The sequence below is a fragment of the Cololabis saira genome, chromosome 16 (genome assembly GCF_033807715.1).
Source record: "Cololabis saira isolate AMF1-May2022 chromosome 16, fColSai1.1, whole genome shotgun sequence".
Classification (NCBI taxonomy): Eukaryota; Metazoa; Chordata; class Actinopteri; order Beloniformes; family Belonidae; genus Cololabis; species Cololabis saira.
Genome location: NC_084602.1, coordinates 43068214 through 43094325, shown reverse-complemented (window position 1 = coordinate 43094325; position 26112 = coordinate 43068214). Strand labels below are relative to the sequence as shown.

General features: G+C 45.1%; 1 protein-coding gene across 1 annotated transcript in view; it reads left to right on the top strand.

Annotated features, from left to right (window-relative positions):
- Positions 1 to 349: 349 nt before the first annotated feature.
- ak7b (adenylate kinase 7b) overlaps positions 350 to 26112 on the top strand; it is a 49948-nt gene continuing 24185 nt past the window's right edge. Inside the window, exons 1-5 of the mRNA XM_061743353.1 lie at positions 350 to 655; positions 3121 to 3291; positions 15334 to 15442; positions 21400 to 21494; positions 21568 to 21678. Coding sequence (XP_061599337.1) covers positions 350 to 655; positions 3121 to 3291; positions 15334 to 15442; positions 21400 to 21494; positions 21568 to 21678 — 792 coding nt within the window. The remainder of the gene's footprint in view (positions 656 to 3120; positions 3292 to 15333; positions 15443 to 21399; positions 21495 to 21567; positions 21679 to 26112) is intronic.

Sequence of the window (26112 nt, the reverse complement as noted above, 5' to 3'; positions counted from 1 at the left end):
CTGGAGCTTTTAAGCATTTCTTTTAGCCATTTCCCCTTAAATGTGTAATTCAAATCCCTAAAGTCCAGTTAAATAGATCTAAACCACCTTTGGCTTTAGATCCAGAAAGCAGGGCTTTTTTCAGATGATGCTGTTTATTCTTCCATACAAAGTTGACAAACATATTGTTAATATTTTTACATGTACAATCATGAACGTTAAGAGAAAGTGCTGGATACACAAATCTTTAGTTAAAAGATTCTTCCTAAGATCGATAAGTCTCTTGGTTGTTTTACACCGTTTTTTAACTGCCGCTGGATGACGTCACCGCGCCGCTGGTCTCCATGACGTCACCGCGCCGCTGGTCTCCATGGCAACGCCACGCCGCTGCACTGAGACACGGGAGGAGAAGATGCCGCCGCAGAGAGTTTTCCTCAACAAAGTCGACACTTTCTCCTCCAAATACCTCGCTAAGGTAATTATAGGGGAGATGAACGGTTCTGGACCAGTTCTGGACCAGTTCTGGACCAGTTCTGGACCCGAACCCGGACCCCAGACCCGAACCCGGGGGGTAACGGTTCTGGACCCGAACCCGGGGGTTATTAACGGTTCTGGACGGGTCCGGGTCGACCCGGAGCGGAGGTTTAACGGTTCTGGACGGGTCCGGGTCCGGGAGGTTTAACGGTTCTGGACGGGTCTGTTCTGTTTAGTTGCTCCCGACTTTAGTTGAGTCCGAAATGCAAAACTAAACAGTACAAACTCAAAACGTTTGAGTAAATATCAGTAGTATTTATGCATTAATGTATTTATTTTTGATTGAAAATACTTATTTACAAACGAAGCAGGCACATTGATCTGCCAGGGAGCTCATTAAAGCCTGGACTGAGTTAACGTTAATGAAATAGGAAATAGAAAATAAGGAACAGAAGAAAACTCACATTAAATTAAATAAATACATTTTATAAACATCATAAATGTCATGACAAAATAATGACAAATAAAATAAATAAATATAGCTTAAAAGAAAACAATGATAAAAGAAATTTGCAGTTATAGTTTCCTTCTGGTAGATTATAAAATATTTCAATCAGAATCTATTCATTTATAACTCTGAATGTAATTCAGCACTTTGTTTTTGCAGATTTGAAGTTCATATACTTGAGGGATTTACAGAACAACTTAAATTCGTTATAAAAGGCATTAAAGATCGGTGGGTTTTTCATCAATTTCCATTTGTGCCATTATGAGGATTGTGTTAGTCCGTAAATTATGTTTCCATCACGACTCCATACATGTTATCCAGTTAGTCTGCAGTAACGAATATATAATATTATTATATACGAATATTAATATTATATAATAATTTTATTATACTTATGACACTGATGACGTCACTGATGACGTCACCATTATACTTATGACACTGATACAAATATTGTGCTTGATCTACTTAAAAATAAGTCAACTTTTTGCATGAGATTATTATGTAGATCAAGAAAGACTAGTCTTTGTATAAACTACTTAATTTTTTGTATGAAATAATACATTTAGCAAGTACAGTCAACTTAATTGTGTTAAATTTACTTTACTTATCAAAATTAATTTGATTTTAAAAAGAAAAAAAGTAAAGAAAAGAAGAAAAAAGAAGGAAAAAAAGGAAAAAAGAAAAAAAGGAAGAAAAAAGGGAAAAAAGAAAGAAAAAAGAGAAAAAAAGGAAAACACAATACACTTTTTTTTCTCTTTTTTTCTTCCTTTTTTTACTTTTTTTCTCTTTTTCTCTTATTTTTTCTTATTTTTTTTCTTCATTTTTCTTTTTAAAGTCAACTTAATTGTGATAAATAAAGTAAACTTAACACATTTAAGTTGACTTTACTTGTAAATGAATGTTGTACATACTAAAAATGAAGTAGTTTATACAAAGACTAGTCTTTCTGGATCTACATAAAAATCTCATGTGAAAAAGTTGCCTTAAATTTTTTAAAGTAGATCAAGCAAGATATTTTTTACTGTGGTTTCTACTTAAACAAATAAAACATGTTTCATCTAAACGTTGGTCAATTTGCCCAATAGATTCAAATTGTTAAAGAAAAGTAAATATGTAGTTTGTGTGTAAATGTAAAGATTACTGGGATTAATTACAGAAAAACTGCTGGTTCAGGAAAAAATACACAATGTCTTTTCTTTTGAACAAATGCAGATTAAGTTAAAAACTAGATGTTTGTAAAGCAACAAACTTCATTTTTAATTGTTAACATCACAGATTTAAATATGTTATATTTACATGCGCTTAGATTTATTTTTTCAGTCCACCGGAAGTTCATTTGTTCTGTTTAGTTGCTCCTGACTTTAGTTGAGTTTTTCAAAATAAAACCAGATTATAACAAAATTAACAGATAAAATTATCGCGTAAAATATTTTTTCTGTTTTTGGAATTAACATAATTCTTATAATTTTTTATTTTAATTTTCCCAGATAAATATAGATTTTTTAATTTAATTTATTATTTTATTTTTTTATATTTTTAATTTAATTTAATTTAATTTTTTAGAAATATAAATATAGATTTTCTTTAGATTTTTCTATTTTTGTGTTTCTGACACAAGTAGATGCATCACTTAAAATATCTGTTTTCTAAATTAATATTTGTATTCATTTTTATTTGAAAGTTTTTTCTCAATTTTCCAAATAGACTTTTTTTTAGCTCTTTTCTTTTTTGGGAATTATAAATATACAAAAAATATGTTTTTCTTGTTTTTTTTTTCTTTTTAAAATATTTCTTGAGTTTTTTTAATTTAAATAATTCTTATAATTTTTTATTTTAATTTTCCCAGATAAATACTTTAACCATGTTATTACGTTTCCTAAAAAAAAAAGTTGCAAGTGCATTTTGTAATAATCTTCTAAAAATGTAATAACTTATGACATAATGGGGCAGTTTATTACAAAATGAGATGAAAAAGTTCTTACATTTTGGACATTTATTAAAAAATGTGGCTCAACAAGGCGCTAGAGCTTCATTCATTGATTCATTCATTGATTCATTCATTCATTCATTCATTCATTCATTCATTCATTCATTCATTCATTCATTCATTCATTCATTCATTCATTCATTCATTCATTCATTGGTGTCGTGTTTAGTTCCTAAGCCGGGTGAGAGAGCCTGATGATGATGAAGATGAAGATGAGGAGCAGGAAGAGGAGGATGATGAAGAGCAGGGGGCGGAGCCAAACCTGAGAGGAAGCTTCCGATTGGTCGGGACGGTTTCTGTTGGTTCTGAAGGGAAGAGCTTCATCCTGGATGAATACCAGGTGAGAGGATGAATACGTGGTGAGAGGATGAATACGTGGTGAGAGGATGAATACCAGGTGAGAGGATGAATACCAGGTGAGAGGATGAATACCAGGTGAGAGGATGAATACCAGGTGAGAGGATGAATACGTGGTGAGAGGATGAATACGTGGTGAGAGGAGGAATACCAGGTGAGAGGATGAATACCAGGTGAGAGGATGAATACGTGGTGAGAGGATGAATACCAGGTGAGAGGATGAATACCAGGTGAGAGGAGGAATACCAGGTGAGAGGATGAATACGTGGTGAGAGGATGAATACGTGGTGAGAGGAGGAATACCAGGTGAGAGGATGAATACGTGGTGAGAGGATGAATACCAGGTGAGAGGATGAATACCAGGTGAGAGGATGAATACCAGGTGAGAGGATGAATACCAGGTGAGAGGATGAATACGTGGTGAGAGGATGAATACCAGGTGAGAGGATGAATACGTGGTGAGAGGATGAATACGTGGTGAGAGGATGAATACCAGGTGAGAGGATGAATACCAGGTGAGAGGATGAATACCAGGTGAGAGGATGAATACCAGGTGAGAGGATGAATACGTGGTGAGAGGATGAATACGTGGTGAGAGGAGGAATACCAGGTGAGAGGATGAATACGTGGTGAGAGGATGAATACCAGGTGAGAGGATGAATACCAGGTGAGAGGATGAATACCAGGTGAGAGGATGAATACCAGGTGAGAGGATGAATACGTGGTGAGAGGATGAATACCAGGTGAGAGGATGAATACCAGGTGAGAGGATGAATACGTGGTGAGAGGATGAATACCAGGTGAGAGGATGAATACGTGGTGAGAGGATGAATACCAGGTGAGAGGATGAATACCAGGTGAGAGGATGAATACCAGGTGAGAGGATGAATACCAGGTGAGAGGATGAATACGTGGTGAGAGGATGAATACCAGGTGAGAGGATGAATACATGGTGAGAGGATGAATACCAGGTGAGAGGATGAATACGTGGTGAGAGGATGAATACCAGGTGAGAGGATGAATACGTGGTGAGAGGATGAATACCAGGTGAGAGGATGAATACCAGGTGAGAGGATGAATACGTGGTGAGAGGATGAATACGTGGTGAGAGGATGAATACGTGGTGAGAGGATGAATACGTGGTGAGAGGATGAATACCAGGTGAGAGGATGAATACCAGGTGAGAGGATGAATACCAGGTGAGAGGATGAATACCAGGTGAGAGGATGAATACCAGGTGAGAGGATGAATACCAGGTGAGAGGATGAATACGTGGTGAGAGGATGAATACGTGGTGAGAGGATGAATACGTGGTGAGAGGATGAATACGTGGTGAGAGGATGAATACGTGGTGAGAGGATGAATACGTGGTGAGAGGATGAATACGTGGTGAGAGGATGAATACCAGGTGAGAGGATGAATACCAGGTGAGAGGATGAATACCAGGTGAGAGGATGAATACGTGGTGAGAGGATGAATACGTGGTGAGAGGATGAATACCAGGTGAGAGGATGAATACCAGGTGAGAGGATGAATACCAGGTGAGAGGATGAATACCAGGTGAGAGGATGAATACGTGGTGAGAGGATGAATACGTGGTGAGAGGATGAATACGTGGTGAGAGGATGAATACCAGGTGAGAGGATGAATACGTGGTGAGAGGATGAATACGTGGTGAGAGGATGAATACGTGGTGAGAGGATGAATACCAGGTGAGAGGATGAATACGTGGTGAGAGGATGAATACCAGGTGAGAGGATGAATACCAGGTGAGAGGATGAATACGTGGTGAGAGGATGAATACGTGGTGAGAGGATGAATACGTGGTGAGAGGATGAATACGTGGTGAGAGGATGAATACCAGGTGAGAGGATGAATACCAGGTGAGAGGATGAATACCAGGTGAGAGGATGAATACGTGGTGAGAGGATGAATACGTGGTGAGAGGATGAATACGTGGTGAGAGGATGAATACCAGGTGAGAGGATGAATACCAGGTGAGAGGATGAATACCAGGTGAGAGGATGAATACCAGGTGAGAGGATGAATACCAGGTGAGAGGATGAATACGTGGTGAGAGGATGAATACCAGGTGAGAGGATGAATACGTGGTGAGAGGGTGAATACGTGGTGAGAGGATGAATACGTGGTGAGAGGATGAATACCAGGTGAGAGGATGAATACCAGGTGAGAGGATGAATACCAGGTGAGAGGATGAATACCAGGTGAGAGGATGAATACGTGGTGAGAGGATGAATACCAGGTGAGAGGATGAATACCAGGTGAGAGGATGAATACGTGGTGAGAGGATGAATACGTGGTGAGAGGATGAATACCAGGTGAGAGGATGAATACGTGGTGAGAGGATGAATACCAGGTGAGAGGATGAATACCAGGTGAGAGGATGAATACGTGGTGAGAGGATGAATACGTGGTGAGAGGATGAATACCAGGTGAGAGGATGAATATGTGGTGAGAGGATGAATACCAGGTGAGAGGATGAATATGTGGTGAGAGGATGAATACCAGGTGAGAGGATGAATACCAGGTGAGAGGATGAATACCAGGTGAGAGGATGAATACCAGGTGAGAGGATGAATACCAGGTGAGAGGATGAATACGTGGTGAGAGGATGAATACCAGGTGAGAGGATGAATACCAGGTGAGAGGATGAATACCAGGTGAGAGGATGAATACGTGGTGAGAGGATGAATATGTGGTGAGAGGATGAATACCAGGTGAGAGGATGAATACCAGGTGAGAGGATGAATACGTGGTGAGAGGATGAATACGTGGTGAGAGGATGAATACGTGGTGAGAGGAGGAATACCAGGTGAGAGGATGAATACCAGGTGAGAGGATGAATACGTGGTGAGAGGATGAATACCAGGTGAGAGGATGAATACCAGGTGAGAGGAGGAATACCAGGTGAGAGGATGAATACGTGGTGAGAGGATGAATACGTGGTGAGAGGAGGAATACCAGGTGAGAGGATGAATACGTGGTGAGAGGATGAATACGTGGTGAGAGGATGAATACCAGGTGAGAGGATGAATACCAGGTGAGAGGATGAATACCAGGTGAGAGGATGAATACCAGGTGAGAGGATGAATACGTGGTGAGAGGATGAATACGTGGTGAGAGGAGGAATACCAGGTGAGAGGATGAATACGTGGTGAGAGGATGAATACGTGGTGAGAGGAGGAATACCAGGTGAGAGGATGAATACCAGGTGAGAGGATGAATACGTGGTGAGAGGATGAATACCAGGTGAGAGGATGAATACCAGGTGAGAGGAGGAATACCAGGTGAGAGGATGAATACGTGGTGAGAGGATGAATACGTGGTGAGAGGAGGAATACCAGGTGAGAGGATGAATACGTGGTGAGAGGATGAATACCAGGTGAGAGGATGAATACCAGGTGAGAGGATGAATACCAGGTGAGAGGATGAATACCAGGTGAGAGGATGAATACGTGGTGAGAGGATGAATACCAGGTGAGAGGATGAATACGTGGTGAGAGGATGAATACGTGGTGAGAGGATGAATACCAGGTGAGAGGATGAATACCAGGTGAGAGGATGAATACCAGGTGAGAGGATGAATACCAGGTGAGAGGAGGAATACCAGGTGAGAGGATGAATACGTGGTGAGAGGATGAATACCAGGTGAGAGGATGAATACCAGGTGAGAGGATGAATACGTGGTGAGAGGATGAATACGAGGTGAGAGGATGAATACGTGGTGAGAGGATGAATACCAGGTGAGAGGATGAATACGTGGTGAGAGGATGAATACGAGGTGAGAGGATGAATACCAGGTGAGAGGATGAATACGTGGTGAGAGGATGAATACCAGGTGAGAGGATGAATACCAGGTGAGAGGATGAATACCAGGTGAGAGGATGAATACCAGGTGAGAGGATGAATACGTGGTGAGAGGATGAATACCAGGTGAGAGGATGAATACATGGTGAGAGGATGAATACCAGGTGAGAGGATGAATACGTGGTGAGAGGATGAATACCAGGTGAGAGGATGAATACGTGGTGAGAGGATGAATACCAGGTGAGAGGATGAATACCAGGTGAGAGGATGAATACGTGGTGAGAGGATGAATACGTGGTGAGAGGATGAATACGTGGTGAGAGGATGAATACGTGGTGAGAGGATGAATACCAGGTGAGAGGATGAATACCAGGTGAGAGGATGAATACCAGGTGAGAGGATGAATACCAGGTGAGAGGATGAATACCAGGTGAGAGGATGAATACCAGGTGAGAGGATGAATACGTGGTGAGAGGATGAATACGTGGTGAGAGGATGAATACGTGGTGAGAGGATGAATACGTGGTGAGAGGATGAATACGTGGTGAGAGGATGAATACGTGGTGAGAGGATGAATACGTGGTGAGAGGATGAATACCAGGTGAGAGGATGAATACCAGGTGAGAGGATGAATACCAGGTGAGAGGATGAATACGTGGTGAGAGGATGAATACGTGGTGAGAGGATGAATACCAGGTGAGAGGATGAATACCAGGTGAGAGGATGAATACCAGGTGAGAGGATGAATACCAGGTGAGAGGATGAATACGTGGTGAGAGGATGAATACGTGGTGAGAGGATGAATACGTGGTGAGAGGATGAATACCAGGTGAGAGGATGAATACGTGGTGAGAGGATGAATACGTGGTGAGAGGATGAATACGTGGTGAGAGGATGAATACCAGGTGAGAGGATGAATACGTGGTGAGAGGATGAATACCAGGTGAGAGGATGAATACCAGGTGAGAGGATGAATACGTGGTGAGAGGATGAATACGTGGTGAGAGGATGAATACGTGGTGAGAGGATGAATACGTGGTGAGAGGATGAATACCAGGTGAGAGGATGAATACCAGGTGAGAGGATGAATACCAGGTGAGAGGATGAATACGTGGTGAGAGGATGAATACGTGGTGAGAGGATGAATACGTGGTGAGAGGATGAATACCAGGTGAGAGGATGAATACCAGGTGAGAGGATGAATACCAGGTGAGAGGATGAATACCAGGTGAGAGGATGAATACCAGGTGAGAGGATGAATACGTGGTGAGAGGATGAATACCAGGTGAGAGGATGAATACGTGGTGAGAGGGTGAATACGTGGTGAGAGGATGAATACGTGGTGAGAGGATGAATACCAGGTGAGAGGATGAATACCAGGTGAGAGGATGAATACCAGGTGAGAGGATGAATACCAGGTGAGAGGATGAATACGTGGTGAGAGGATGAATACCAGGTGAGAGGATGAATACGTGGTGAGAGGATGAATACGTGGTGAGAGGATGAATACGTGGTGAGAGGATGAATACCAGGTGAGAGGATGAATACCAGGTGAGAGGATGAATACCAGGTGAGAGGATGAATACCAGGTGAGAGGATGAATACATGGTGAGAGGATGAATACCAGGTGAGAGGATGAATACGTGGTGAGAGGATGAATACCAGGTGAGAGGATGAATACCAGGTGAGAGGATGAATACGTGGTGAGAGGATGAATACGTGGTGAGAGGATGAATACCAGGTGAGAGGATGAATACGTGGTGAGAGGATGAATACGTGGTGAGAGGATGAATACCAGGTGAGAGGATGAATACCAGGTGAGAGGATGAATACCAGGTGAGAGGATGAATACCAGGTGAGAGGATGAATACCAGGTGAGAGGATGAATACGTGGTGAGAGGATGAATACGTGGTGAGAGGATGAATACCAGGTGAGAGGATGAATACGTGGTGAGAGGATGAATACCAGGTGAGAGGATGAATACCAGGTGAGAGGATGAATACGTGGTGAGAGGATGAATACGTGGTGAGAGGATGAATACCAGGTGAGAGGATGAATATGTGGTGAGAGGATGAATACCAGGTGAGAGGATGAATATGTGGTGAGAGGATGAATACCAGGTGAGAGGATGAATACCAGGTGAGAGGATGAATACCAGGTGAGAGGATGAATACCAGGTGAGAGGATGAATACCAGGTGAGAGGATGAATACGTGGTGAGAGGATGAATACCAGGTGAGAGGATGAATACCAGGTGAGAGGATGAATACCAGGTGAGAGGATGAATACGTGGTGAGAGGATGAATATGTGGTGAGAGGATGAATACCAGGTGAGAGGATGAATACCAGGTGAGAGGATGAATACGTGGTGAGAGGATGAATACGTGGTGAGAGGATGAATACCAGGTGAGAGGATGAATACCAGGTGAGAGGATGAATACCAGGTGAGAGGATGAATACCAGGTGAGAGGATGAATACATGGTGAGAGGATGAATACCAGGTGAGAGGATGAATACCAGGTGAGAGGATGAATACCAGGTGAGAGGATGAATACCAGGTGAGAGGATGAATATGTGGTGAGAGGATGAATACGTGGTGAGAGGATGAATACCAGGTGAGAGGATGAATACCAGGTGAGAGGATGAATACCAGGTGAGAGGATGAATACGTGGTGAGAGGATGAATATGTGGTGAGAGGATGAATACCAGGTGAGAGGATGAATACCAGGTGAGAGGATGAATACATGGTGAGAGGATGAATACGTGGTGAGAGGATGAATACGTGGTGAGAGGATGAATACCAGGTGAGAGGATGAATACGTGGTGAGAGGGTGAATACGTGGTGAGAGGATGAATACCAGGTGAGAGGATGAATACCAGGTGAGAGGATGAATACCAGGTGAGAGGATGAATACCAGGTGAGAGGATGAATACGTGGTGAGAGGATGAATACGTGGTGAGAGGATGAATACGTGGTGAGAGGATGAATACCAGGTGAGAGGATGAATACCAGGTGAGAGGATGAATACCAGGTGAGAGGATGAATACCAGGTGAGAGGATGAATACCAGGTGAGAGGATGAATACGTGGTGAGAGGGTGAATACGTGGTGAGAGGATGAATACGTGGTGAGAGGATGAATACCAGGTGAGAGGATGAATACCAGGTGAGAGGATGAATACCAGGTGAGAGGATGAATACGTGGTGAGAGGATGAATACGTGGTGAGAGGATGAATACGTGGTGAGAGGATGAATACCAGGTGAGAGGATGAATACCAGGTGAGAGGATGAATACCAGGTGAGAGGATGAATACCAGGTGAGAGGATGAATACCAGGTGAGAGGATGAATACGTGGTGAGAGGATGAATACCAGGTGAGAGGATGAATACGTGGTGAGAGGGTGAATACGTGGTGAGAGGATGAATACGTGGTGAGAGGATGAATACCAGGTGAGAGGATGAATACGTGGTGAGAGGATGAATACCAGGTGAGAGGATGAATACGTGGTGAGAGGATGAATACCAGGTGAGAGGATGAATACCTGGTGAGAGGATGAATACCAGGTGAGAGGATGAATACCAGGTGAGAGGATGAATACGTGGTGAGAGGATGAATACCAGGTGAGAGGATGAATACGTGGTGAGAGGGTGAATACGTGGTGAGAGGATGAATACGTGGTGAGAGGATGAATACCAGGTGAGAGGATGAATACGTGGTGAGAGAATGAATACCAGGTGAGAGGATGAATACCAGGTGAGAGGATGAATACCAGGTGAGAGGATGAATACGTGGTGAGAGGATGAATACCAGGTGAGAGGATGAATACGTGGTGAGAGGGTGAATACGTGGTGAGAGGATGAATACCAGGTGAGAGGATGAATACCAGGTGAGAGGATGAATACCAGGTGAGAGGATGAATACGTGGTGAGAGGATGAATACCAGGTGAGAGGATGAATACGTGGTGAGAGGATGAATACGTGGTGAGAGGATGAATACCAGGTGAGAGGATGAATACCAGGTGAGAGGATGAATACCAGGTGAGAGGATGAATACCAGGTGAGAGGATGAATACGTGGTGAGAGGATGAATACCAGGTGAGAGGATGAATACGTGGTGAGAGGATGAATACCAGGTGAGAGGATGAATACCAGGTGAGAGGATGAATACCAGGTGAGAGGATGAATACCAGGTGAGAGGATGAATACCAGGTGAGAGGATGAATACCAGGTGAGAGGATGAATACCAGGTGAGAGGATGAATACGTGGTGAGAGGATGAATACCAGGTGAGAGGATGAATACCAGGTGAGAGGATGAATACCAGGTGAGAGGATGAATACATGGTGAGAGGATGAATACCAGGTGAGAGGATGAATACCAGGTGAGAGGATGAATACCAGGTGAGAGGATGAATACCAGGTGAGAGGATGAATACGTGGTGAGAGGGTGAATACATGGTGAGAGGATGAATACCAGGTGAGAGGATGAATACCAGGTGAGAGGATGAATACGTGGTGAGAGGGTGAATACATGGTGAGAGGATGAATACCAGGTGAGAGGATGAATACCAGGTGAGAGGATGAATACCAGGTGAGAGGATGAATACCAGGTGAGAGGATGAATACATGGTGAGAGGATGAATACGTGGTGAGAGGATGAATACCAGGTGAGAGGATGAATACGTGGTGAGAGGGTGAATACGTGGTGAGAGGATGAATACCAGGTGAGAGGATGAATACCAGGTGAGAGGATGAATACCAGGTGAGAGGATGAATACGTGGTGAGAGGATGAATACGTGGTGAGAGGATGAATACGTGGTGAGAGGATGAATACCAGGTGAGAGGATGAATACGTGGTGAGAGGGTGAATACGTGGTGAGAGGATGAATACGTGGTGAGAGGATGAATACCAGGTGAGAGGATGAATACGTGGTGAGAGAATGAATACCAGGTGAGAGGATGAATACCAGGTGAGAGGATGAATACCAGGTGAGAGGATGAATACGTGGTGAGAGGATGAATACCAGGTGAGAGGATGAATACGTGGTGAGAGGGTGAATACGTGGTGAGAGGATGAATACCAGGTGAGAGGATGAATACCAGGTGAGAGGATGAATACCAGGTGAGAGGATGAATACGTGGTGAGAGGATGAATACCAGGTGAGAGGATGAATACCAGGTGAGAGGATGAATACCAGGTGAGAGGATGAATACCAGGTGAGAGGATGAATACGTGGTGAGAGGATGAATACCAGGTGAGAGGATGAATACGTGGTGAGAAGATGAATACCAGGTGAGAGGATGAATACCAGGTGAGAGGATGAATACCAGGTGAGAGGATGAATACCAGGTGAGAGGATGAATACCAGGTGAGAGGATGAATACGTGGTGAGAGGATGAATACCAGGTGAGAGGATGAATACCAGGTGAGAGGATGAATACCAGGTGAGAGGATGAATACGTGGTGAGAGGATGAATACCAGGTGAGAGGATGAATACCAGGTGAGAGGATGAATACGTGGTGAGAGGATGAATATGTGGTGAGAGGATGAATACCAGGTGAGAGGATGAATACCAGGTGAGAGGATGAATACGTGGTGAGAGGATGAATACCAGGTGAGAGGATGAATACGTGGTGAGAGGATGAATACCAGGTGAGAGGATGAATACCAGGTGAGAGGATGAATACCAGGTGAGAGGATGAATACCAGGTGAGAGGATGAATACCAGGTGAGAGGATGAATACGTGGTGAGAGGATGAATATGTGGTGAGAGGATGAATACCAGGTGAGAGGATGAATACGAGGTGAGAGGATGAATACGTGATGAGAGGATGAATACGTGGTGAGAGGATGAATACGTGGTGAGAGGATGAATACCAGGTGAGAGGATGAATACCAGGTGAGAGGATGAATACCAGGTGAGAGGATGAATACCAGGTGAGAGGATGAATACCAGGTGAGAGGATGAATACCAGGTGAGAGGATGAATACGTGGTGAGAGGATGAATACCAGGTGAGAGGATGAATACCAGGTGAGAGGATGAATACCAGGTGAGAGGATGAATACGAGGTGAGAGGATGAATACGTGGTGAGAGGATGAATACGTGGTGAGAGGATGAATACCAGGTGAGAGGATGAATACGAGGTGAGAGGATGAATACGTGATGAGAGGATGAATACGTGGTGAGAGGATGAATACGTGGTGAGAGGATGAATACCAGGTGAGAGGATGAATACCAGGTGAGAGGATGAATACCAGGTGAGAGGATGAATACCAGGTGAGAGGATGAATACCAGGTGAGAGGATGAATACCAGGTGAGAGGATGAATACGTGGTGAGAGGATGAATACCAGGTGAGAGGATGAATACCAGGTGAGAGGATGAATACGTGGTGAGAGGATGAATACCAGGTGAGAGGATGAATACCAGGTGAGAGGATGAATACCAGGTGAGAGGATGAATACGTGGTGAGAGGATGAATACCAGGTGAGAGGATGAATACGTGGTGAGAGGATGAATACCAGGTGAGAGGATGAATACCAGGTGAGAGGATGAATACCAGGTGAGAGGATGAATACGTGGTGAGAGGATGAATACCAGGTGAGAGGATGAATACCAGGTGAGAGGATGAATACGTGGTGAGAGGATGAATACCAGGTGAGAGGATGAATACCAGGTGAGAGGATGAATACCAGGTGAGAGGATGAATACGTGGTGAGAGGATGAATACGTGGTGAGAGGATGAATACCAGGTGAGAGGATGAATACGTGGTGAGAGGATGAATACCAGGTGAGAGGATGAATACCAGGTGAGAGGATGAATACGTGGTGAGAGGATGAATACCAGGTGAGAGGATGAATACGTGGTGAGAGGATGAATACCAGGTGAGAGGATGAATACCAGGTGAGAGGATGAATACCAGGTGAGAGGATGAATACCAGGTGAGAGGATGAATACCAGGTGAGAGGATGAATACCAGGTGAGAGGATGAATACCAGGTGAGAGGATGAATACGTGGTGAGAGGATGAATATGTGGTGAGAGGATGAATACCAGGTGAGAGGATGAATACCAGGTGAGAGGATGAATACGTGGTGAGAGGATGAATACGTGGTGAGAGGATGAATACCAGGTGAGAGGATGAATACGTGGTGAGAGGATGAATACGTGGTGAGAGGATGAATACCAGGTGAGAGGATGAATACCAGGTGAGAGGATGAATACCAGGTGAGAGGATGAATACCAGGTGAGAGGATGAATACGTGGTGAGAGGATGAATACCAGGTGAGAGGATGAATACGTGGTGAGAGGATGAATACGTGGTGAGAGGATGAATACCAGGTGAGAGGATGAATACGTGGTGAGAGGATGAATACCAGGTGAGAGGATGAATACCAGGTGAGAGGATGAATACCAGGTGAGAGGATGAATACCAGGTGAGAGGATGAATACCAGGTGAGAGGATGAATACGTGGTGAGAGGATGAATACGTGGTGAGAGGATGAATACCAGGTGAGAGGATGAATACGTGGTGAGAGGATGAATACCAGGTGAGAGGATGAATACCAGGTGAGAGGATGAATACCAGGTGAGAGGATGAATACCAGGTGAGAGGATGAATACCAGGTGAGAGGATGAATACGTGGTGAGAGGATGAATATGTGGTGAGAGGATGAATACCAGGTGAGAGGATGAATATGAGGTGAGAGGATGAATACCAGGTGAGAGGATGAATACCAGGTGAGAGGATGAATACCAGGTGAGAGGATGAATACCAGGTGAGAGGATGAATACCAGGTGAGAGGATGAATACCAGGTGAGAGGATGAATACGTGGTGAGAGGATGAATATGTGGTGAGAGGATGAATACCAGGTGAGAGGATGAATACCAGGTGAGAGGATGAATACGTGGTGAGAGGATGAATACGTGGTGAGAGGATGAATACCAGGTGAGAGGATGAATACGTGGTGAGAGGATGAATACGTGGTGAGAGGATGAATACCAGGTGAGAGGATGAATACCAGGTGAGAGGATGAATACCAGGTGAGAGGATGAATACCAGGTGAGAGGATGAATACGTGGTGAGAGGATGAATACCAGGTGAGAGGATGAATACGTGGTGAGAGGATGAATACGTGGTGAGAGGGTGAACTAACCAGTATCTTGGTTTGTGTCCTTGTGTCTCCTCCAGATTCCCAGCAGGGAGCAGCTGCTGCAGAAGCTGCTGGAATGTGACGTGGTGATTTACAACGTCAGCCAGGAGGTGGAGCAGGTGGACGAGGCTGCCTGGGCCGTTACAGGTGAGAACCGGAACCACTTCCTGTTGGTGTTCAGCTGCTGACGTCAGCGCTAGCTCCGGGTCCAGGATCCAGGTTTAAGAGCTCCAGGGTACACAGATCCAGAGATCCAGGGTCCAGAGATCCAGAGATCCAGGTTCCAGAGATCCAGGGTCCAGAGATCCAGAGATCCAGGTTCCAGAGATCCAGAGATCCAGAGATCCAGGGTCCAGAGATCCAGAGATCCAGGTTCCAGAGATCCAGGGTCCAGAGATCCAGAGATCCAGGTTCCAGAGATCCAGAGATCCAGAGATCCAGGGTCCAGAGATCCAGAGATCCAGAGATCCAGGGTCCAGAGATCCAGGGTCCAGAGATCCAGAGATCCAGGTTCCAGAGATCCAGAGATCCAGAGATCCAGGGTCCAGAGATCCAGAGATCCAGGGTCCAGAGATCCAGAGATCCAGAGATCCAGGGTCCAGAGATCCAGGGTCCAGAGATCCAGAGATCCAGGGTCCAGAGATCCAGAGATCCAGGGTCCAGAGATCCAGAGATCCAGAGATCCAGGGTCCAGAGATCCAGAGATCCAGGGTCCAGAGATCCAGAGATCCAGGGTCCAGAGATCCAGAGATCCAGAGATCCAGGGTCCAGAGATCCAGGGTCCAGAGATCCGGGGTCCAGAGATCCAGAGATCCAGAGATCCAGGGTCCGGAGATCCAGGGTCCGGAGATCCGGGGTCCAGAGATCCAGGGTCCAGAGATCCGGGGTCCAGAGATCCGGGGTCCAGAGATCCGGGGTCCAGAGATCCAGGGTCCAGAGATCCGGGGTCCAGAGATCCAGGGTCCAGAGATCCGGGGTCCAGAGATCCGGGGTCCAGAGATCCGGGGTCCAGAGATCCGGGGTCCTCTAACTCTGACCTCTGATCTCTATCCTCTAAAGCTGTGTTGGAAATCGCCCCCTATCACCTATATAGTGCACTACATAGTGTGCACGCCATTTTGTAGTGCTGTTCGAATTCTCTACACTACATTTCGTCCACTACTCGTTCACTATAAAATACCCACAATGCACCGCAAAAGTTAGTGTACCCTACTTTTTACTCCCGTATACCACAATGCAATGCGGTCATGTTTTGTCTGAGGAGAAGAAGGAGAAGAAGAAAAAAGAAGAAGAAAAAATGGCAGCTGAACAGGAGGCGGGGGAGCGCTCCCCCCCCGTTTTAGCTCGTTTTAGCTCGTGCAATGTCGTGAGCAGTTATAGCTGAGGATTGGAACACACAACAGTAGTTGACAAAAGCACACTTCTACACCATTCATTTTCAACAATTTATTGACACAGAAGTATCAGGTCCCGGAGCTGTTCGGAGTGTTTACATGTTGCATGTCACGTCCGCTACGCCACAGGAACATCCGGCGCATTTACTGACGCAAACACGTTAAAAAAATGTACGTTGTAGTGTCCGAAATCTCCTCTGGTCATCCCCTACATAGTGCACTACATAGTGCACTATGTAGTGCACTATGTAGTGCACTATGTAGTGTACACTATGTAGGGCAGGGGTATTCAACTATATTCGGCCGGGGGCCACATCTGCAAAAGGATTTTATGGAGAGGGCCGCACAATTTGAAAATTTGGGGGTTTTCAAAATGTATTTTGCACTCAAAGACGAAGACTTATGTAAATAAAATACATTTGTATTATACATTTGAATATATCTAGTTTACATATGAATTATGTATTAATTGTCTCCAGATTTAGTCATTGTGAATGTTAAATATAATATTCAAATAAAGAAATATTATTTTAAATGCAAGTTCATTTTGAAACCATGCATTGTGCAAACTTAATGAAGTTGATATTGACCTACTTTTAATGAAACACGCCATAATGACAAAGCACCACTTTCCACCAAGATTTCCTTATTTGAATATTATATTAAGCATTGGGCACAAGCATTTTAGTCCATAGTAGCCAGTTTGATGTTATAAATAAGCAACCGAAATATTAACCATAAGCTCCTTTATTTATGACACATCTGTGCATTATATCAGCAAAACAAAACAATCACATGAAATTATAGTAGGCTTAGAAGTTCAGGGGCCCAGAGTACCAGCGAACTGGAAAGTTGTATGGAGAATCGGGATGACTGGAGACAACGATGGACGGCTCGTCTGAGGACGACCTAGTAGTAGTAGTAGTAGAAGTAGGGATGGGAATCGAGAACCGGTTCTTGTTGAGAACCGGTTCCCAGTGTTTCAATTCCTTGGAATCGTTTGCCTTTTTCCCAAACGATTCCCTTATCGATTCCAGTCGGCACGAATGACGTCACCAAGCATGTGGCGCACCGTGCGCATTCGCGCCCAGCAGGAAAACACGGGGACAAAGCGGCACAAACGCTGGAAAGTTTGGTTACATTTTACCAAAAAGGATGACAACAGGGCGACAATTCTTGCAATGTGGACATTTCAACAAAGGGGGGAAACTGTTAGGACTCGGCCGGCTGATGCGCTGGGAGCGTGGAGTCAGCCGGCGTGCGGTAAGGCTGATTTATGGTTCCACGTTACACCAACGCAGAGCTACGGCGTAGGGTACGCGGCAACACGCACCGTACGGCGCGCGTCACCGCGTACCCTACGCCGAGGGCTCTGCGTCGATTTAACGCGGAACCATAATTCATGCTTTAGAAGAGCTGCACCACGCGGACGAGCCGGGCGCTCCGGCGGACAGCGGAGCTCCAGACACAGCTGCAGCTGATCAGCTCATCTATGGAGAAGTTAAAGAGCATCTACCGCTAGATTCTCCTTTCATCAAGGCAGGGAAGAGTATCAGGCCAGAATAGATGAATGTCACCAGCAGTGACTAAGTTTGTGGGGTTGAACATGTTACTGGACATTCTTGTGTAATTGCTACAAAATAATGTGTTGTTTTTAGTTAATTTCTACAGAAGAATATTTATTTTATTATTATTATTTTATATTAAATACATATTTTACTGTATATTACAAATCATTTTGTGGGACCCCCTGGCACCATCGAGGAGCCCAAGGCTGGGAGCATCTTAAGACCTCATTATATTTTTTTTGTTCAAAGATATAAAAGTTTTATATCTTTGAACAAAAAAGATTGGAGAAACAAAGAAATTGAAACAAAGAAACAATTTTAGTATCAACTTTGTTTTATTAAAACAAAGTTGATACTAAAATTGTTTCTTCTTCTTTTTTCCAAATGAGAATCGATAAGAGAATCGATAAAGAATCGAATCGATAAGCAGAATCGATAAGAGAATCGGAATCGAAAAAATCTTATCAATTCCCATCCCTAAGTAGAAGTTCATCTGAAATGCAAAGTCCTCACTTATTCAAATGAAAAAAATGTCAGGCCAATCCTAGAAGCCTATGTCAACAAGTCCTCTGTACAATGGAGGTTAATAATAATGTGACAAACATTAACACTGTGCAACACTGGCAAAAAATCTGAAATAAAACTTTTTTTTTTTTTTTTGTTTTTCAACAAACAAGCCCTTTTTTGAAATATGACCAGGGTCCACATAAAAGCTCCTGGCGGGCCGCATGTGGCCCGCGGGCCGCCAATTGAATATCCTCGGCCGCTGACGCGGGCAGGTGCAAACGCCCCCACGAAAGTGGCCCTCCAAGACCAGAGGGGCGCCCCGCCGCGGAGGCAGCGGGGGGGACCGGAGACGGGCCCGGAGAGAGGGAACCCCCCAACAGGGCGACACCCGCGCAGGCCCGACAACGGAGGGCCCCAGACCCAGGCATCCCATTCATTCATCCATTCACCTATCCGATACCTATACTAATAATAATATGATATACTATCACAATAATAATAATAATAATAATATTATTAATAACCATCTTTGTATGACATAATATTAATAAATTATTACATTTTGTTGTCCTGCCAATGGAGGCCCAAATCCTCCATGGCAGGACCCTTCCATACCACATTCTCACCGACACAGACACACAATCACGCACTGTTTCCCCCTCCCCGGGGGGGTCCAGCACCGCCAGAAGGCACCCCAGGCTGCACGGCGAGCCCCGCCGGGCCCGGGTACCCCGACCCACCTATCCCAGGCCGGCGAGGGAACGCGGGAGATGTGGGACCCCCTCCCGCCCCTGGTGTTGACTGCATGTGATTAATGCCATAAAAACAGGGAGGGGGAGGGCCAAGTATCGATTTGACACCGACCCCCCCCCCCTCCCGAACTACGTGTCCTTGTCAAATGTCTTTATTAAATGTTGAATGTTCAGTGTCTACTTTGCTGTTAAAACCGTGAGGCGGGGAGTGCCGGGCCACGCGGGACAATGCCCCCCACGACCCGGACCCCCCGCCCTTCGCCTATGTGTGTATGAATCGTGTAGGGGGGGAAGGAGGGGGAGCGGAGGCCGAAGCCAGGAGGCAGGACCAGCAAAGCCGGCCCTGGTAAGACACCCGCGTTCCCCCACCGGCCATCCAGTAGACGGGGGCCGGCCCTCCGAGCCGGGCCAGGGCCCCACCGTACCTCCACGGGCGCCCCCGGCGCCGCCGGAGCCCCCAGACGGAGGGGGAAACGGTCCAACATCCTCCCATTCATACTGACAACATAAGACATAGACACCTGGGAATGGTGCCACCCTGCCGCCGCGCCCGCCCGTGCACCCCCCGGTCAGGGGAGGCCCGATCCCCGGAACCGGCCCCACCCCCCCCCGGAGCCACCCCGGCGGACACCCCGAGGGTCACGGAGTCCCCACAGACGCAGGGGCACTCGGCCCCCGCCCAGCGACGGAGGACCAAGGCAGCAATGCCCCCCCAGCGCAGACAGCCACCCCCCACCCAGGCAGGGCCGGGCTCTCCGAGCGGGACCGCCACGCCCACGCCCCCTCCCGGGAAACCCGGAGAAGCCCAAGCCACAGCCCCCCGCCCGAGCCCCCCCAGCCACCCCCCCATCGCCATGAGGCACCCCCCCCCACAGGCCCCCAAGGCCCCCACCGGCCAGGGACAGGGCCCCACGGCCCCCCCCACCGCCCCCCAGGGGCCACCAAAGGCCCGCACCCCAGACCCCCCAAGCCGACCCCCAACCCCAAGGGCTACGAGATCACCACCCCCCCGCCCCCACTAGGTAACGAAGCCAATAAACGGGGACCACAGAGAGTGCAATTCAGCCGAATGTTGTTCAGTGGAGGCAGACATTATCTCACTACTAATATGATCTGATAAAAGATTCCTAAAATGGTTAATACATAAACTGGATTTTTGTTTCCAATTTACTAGAATGGTTTTCTTTGCGATACATAAAGCAGTGAGAACCCGGTGTGTCCAATTAGGTTCTATTTGAGTGTCTCCCAGGTGACCTAATATACATACCGTGGGGCACACTGGGATTCTGTGGTTGATCCATGTGGATAAATCCTCACAAATCTCCTTCCAGAACCTCTGTACCGGTGTACAGAACCATAAAGCATGCATATAATTATCTGGGGTGTTCTCTGTGCACTGTGAACAGATATTAGAGGTGACAAAGCCCATCTGGAACATCCTTTGTCCAGTATAATGTATTCTATGAAGAACTTTGTACTGTATAAGTTGTAAGTTTGGGTTTTTAGTCATAGTAAACGTATTTAAGCATAACTGGTCAGTATTCAGAGAGAGATCCGCCTCCCACTTGGAAATCGGAAGAGAGACTGAATTGTCCAGTTTAGACACTAACCTGTAGAGTTTTGATAACAACTTTAGAGTGCTTAGATTCAATAAATCTATTATCCTAGCGGGAAGTTGTAAGTCTAATTGGCTAATTTTATATGTTTTATTTATTATGGCCTTAAGTTGTTGATACTCTAAAAATGTATTACTGCTAACTCCGTATTGAACAATAAGTGTATTGAAAGGTACAAACTGTCCTTCTACAATTACGTGCTGTAAATGACCTCTGACCTCTAACTCTAACTCTAACTTCTGACCTCTCCTCTCTCCTGTGTTTCAGCTCTCCATCGTTCCAGCAGCAGCTTTTCTGGACCGAAGCTGTTCATCCTGGTTTCCACGGTGATGACCTGGGCCTGCAGTGACCCGGCTGATCCCGTGAGTTTGACCGGAGCTCCGGTCGTTAGCCTCCGACCAGTCAGACTCTGCTTCAGCTGCTGTTTGTTTTCAGGAGGAACCGGATCGTCCTCTGACCGACGAGCTGTTCTGGAGACGAAGACCCCACCCCAACTTCAGGAAACACCTGGACCTGGAAGAGACGGTGCTGAAGATGGGGAAGGAGGTGAGTACAAGTACCTGGAATCAGTAGTACTAGTACCTCAGGTACCTGGAATCAGTAGTACTAGTACCTCAGACACCTGGAATCAGTAGTACTAGTACCTCAGGTACCTGGAATCAGTAGTACTAGTACCTCAGACACCTGGAATCAGTAGTACTAGTACCTCAGGTACCTGGAATCAGTAGTACTAGTACCTGGAATCAGTAGTACTAGTACCTCAAAAACCTGGAATCAGTAGTACTAGTACCTCAGGTACCTGGAATCAGTAGTACTAGTACCTGGAATCAGTAGTACTAGTACCTCAGAAACCTGGAATCAGTAGTACTAGTACCTCAGATACCTGGAATCAGTAGTACTAGTACCTCAGGTACCTGGAATCAGTAGTACTAGTACCTCAAAAACCTGGAATCAGTAGTACTAGTACCTCAGGTACCTGGAATCAGTAGTACTAGTACCTGGAATCAGTAGTACTAGTACCTCAGAAACCTGGAATCAGTAGTACTAGTACCTCAGATACCTGGAATCAGTAGTACTAGTACCTCAGGTACCTGGAATCAGTAGTACTAGTACCTCATATACCTGGAATCAGTAGTACTAGTACCTCAAATACCTGGAATCAGTAGTACTAGTACCTCATATACCTGGAATCAGTAGTACTAGTACCTCAGGTACCTGGAATCAGTAGTACTAGTACCTCAGATACCTGGAATCAGTAGTACTAGTACCTCAGGTACCTGGAATCAGTAGTACTAGTACCTGGAATCAGTAGTACTAGTACCTCAGGTACCTGGAATCAGTAGTACTAGTACCTCAGGTACCTGGAATCAGTAGTACTAGTACCTCAGGTACCTGGAATCAGTAGTACTAGTACCTCAGGTACCTGGAATCAGTAGTACTAGTACCTCAAAAACCTGGAATCAGTAGTACTAGTACCTCAGGTACCTGGAATCAGTAGTACTAGTACCTGGAATCAGTAGTACTAGTACCTCAGATACCTGGAATCAGTAGTACTAGTACCTCAGGTACCTGGAATCAGTAGTACTAGTACCTCAAAAACCTGGAATCAGTAGTACAAGTACCTCAGGTACCTGGAATCAGTAGTACTAGTACCTCATATACCTGGAATCAGTAGTACTAGTACCTCAAATACCTGGAATCAGTAGTACTAGTACCTCATATACCTGGAATCAGTAGTACTAGTACCTCAAAAACCTGGAATCAGTAGTACAAGTACCTCATATACCTGGAATCAGTAGTACTAGTACCTCATATACCTGGAATCAGTAGTACTAGTACCTCAGGTACCTGGAATCAGTAGTACTAGTACCTCAGATACCTGGAATCAGTAGTACTAGTACCTCATATACCTGGAATCTGTAGTACTAGTACCTGAGATACCTGGAATCAGTAGTACAAGTACCTCAGGTACCTGGAATCAGTAGTACTAGTACCTCAGGTACCTGGAATCAGTAGTACTAGTACCTCATATACCTGGAATCTGTAGTACTAGTACCTGAGATACCTGGAATCAGTAGTACAAGTACCTCAGGTACCTGGAATCAGTAGTACTAGTACCTCAAATACCTGGAATCAGTAGTACTAGTACCTGGAATCAGTAGTACAAGTACCTCAAATACCTGGAATCAGTAGTACTAGTACCTCAGGTACCTGGAATCAGTAGTACAAGTACCTTGAATCAGTAGTACTAGTACCTCAAACACCTGGAATCAGTAGTACTAGTACCTGGAATCAGTAGTACTAGTACCTCAGATACCTGGAATCAGTAGTACTAGTACCTCAGATACCTGGAATCAGTAGTACTAGTACCTCAGATACCTGGAATCAGTAGTACTAGTACCTCAGATACCTGGAATCAGTAGTACTAGTACCTCAGATACCTGGAATCAGTAGTACTAGTACCTGGAATCAGTAGTACTAGTACCTCAGGTACCTGGAATCAGTAGTACTAGTACCTCAGATACCTGGAATCAGTAGTACTAGTACCTCAGATACCTGGAATCAGTAGTACTAGTACCTGGAATCAGTAGTACTAGTACCTCAGATACCTGGAATCAGTAGTACTAGTACCTGGAATCAGTAGTACTAGTACCTCAGATACCTGGAATCAGTAGTACTAGTACCTCAGATACCTGGAATCAGTAGTACTAGTACCTCAGATACCTGGAATCAGTAGTACTAGTACCTCAGATACCTGGAATCAGTAGTACTAGTACCTGGAATCAGTAGTACTAGTACCTCAAGAACCTGGAATCAGTAGTACAAGTACCTCAAAAACCTGGAATCAGTAGTACAAGTACCTCATGTACCTGGAATCAGTAGTACTAGTACCTCAAGAACCTGGAATCAGTAGTACTAGTACCTCAGGTACCTGGAATCAGTAGTACAAGTACCTCAAAAACCTGGAATCAGTAGTACTAGTACCTCAGGTACCTGGAATCAGTAGTACTAGTACCTCAGATACCTGGAATCAGTAGTACTAGTACCTCAAGAACCTGGAATCAGTAGTACTAGTACCTCAGGTACCTGGAATCAGTAGTACAAGTACCTCAAAAACCTGGAATCAGTAGTACTAGTACCTCATATACCTGGAATCAGTAGTACTAGTACCTCAGGTACCTGGAATCAGTAGTACTAGTACCTCAAGAACCTGGAATCAGTAGTACTAGTACCTCAGGTACCTGGAATCAGTAGTACTAGTACCTCATATACCTGGAATCAGTAGTACTAGTACCTCAGGTACCTGGAATCAGTAGTACTAGTACCTCAAGAACCTGGAATCAGTAGTACTAGTACCTCAAAAACCTGGAATCAGTAGTACTAGTACCTCATATACCTGGAATCAGTAGTACTAGTACCTCAGGTACCTGGAATCAGTAGTACTAGTACCTCAGGTACCTGGAATCAGTAGTACTAGTACCTCAAGAACCTGGAATCAGTAGTACTAGTACCTCAAAAACCTGGAATCAGTAGTACTAGTACCTCAAAAACCTGGAATCAGTAGTACTAGTACCTGGAATCAGTAGTACTAGTACCTCAAAAACCTGGAATCAGTAGTACTAGTACCTGGAATCAGTAGTACTAGTACCTCAGGTACCTGGAATCAGTAGTACTAGTACCTGGAATCAGTAGTACTAGTACCTCAAAAACCTGGAATCAGTAGTACTAGTACCTGGAATCAGTAGTACTAGTACCTCAGATACCTGGAATCAGTAGTACTAGTACCTCATGTACCTGGAATCAGTAGTACTAGTACCTGGAATCAGTAGTACTAGTACCTCAGATACCTGGAATCAGTAGTACTAGTACCTGGAATCAGTAGTACTAGTACCTGGAATCAGTAGTACTAGTACCTCAGATACCTGGAATCAGTAGTACTAGTACCTGGAATCAGTAGTACTAGTACCTCAAAAACCTGGAATCAGTAGTACTAGTACCTCAGGTACCTGGAATCAGTAGTACTAGTACCTCAGGTACCTGGAATCAGTAGTACTAGTACCTCAGGTACCTGGAATCAGTAGTACTAGTACCTCAGGTACCTGGAATCAGTAGTACTAGTACCTCAGGTACCTGGAATCAGTAGTACTAGTACCTCAAACACCTGGAATCAGTAGTACTAGTACCTCAGGTACCTGGAATCAGTAGTACTAGTACCTCAAACACCTGGAATCAGTAGTACTAGTACCTGGAATCAGTAGTACTAGTACCTGGAATCAGTAGTACTAGTACCTCAGGTACCTGGAATCAGTAGTACTAGTACCTCAGGTACCTGGAATCAGTAGTACTAGTACCTCAGGTACCTGGAATCAGTAGTACTAGTACCTCAGATACCTGGAATCAGTAGTACTAGTACCTCAAACACCTGGAATCAGTAGTACTAGTACCTCAAAAACCTGGAATCAGTAGTACTAGTACCTGAGATACCTGGAATCAGTAGTACTAGTACCTCATGTACCTGGAATCAGTAGTACTAGTACCTCAAAAACCTGGAATCAGTAGTACTAGTACCACAGGTACCTGGAATCAGTAGTACTAGTACCTGGAATCAGTAGTAGTAGTACCTCAAAAACCTGGAATCAGTAGTACTAGTACCTCAGGTACCTGGAATCAGTAGTACTAGTACTTGGAATCAGTAGTACTAGTACCTCAGATACCTGGAATCAGTAGTACTAGTACCTGGAATCAGTAGTACTAGTACCTCAGATACCTGGAATCAGTAGTACTAGTACCTCAGATACCTGGAATCAGTAGTACTAGTACCTGGAATCAGTAGTACTAGTACCTCAAAAACCTGGAATCAGTAGTACTAGTACCTCAGGTACCTGGAATCAGTAGTACAAGTACCTCAGGTACCTGGAATCAGTAGTACTAGTACCTCAGGTACCTGGAATCAGTAGTACTAGTACCTCATATACCTGG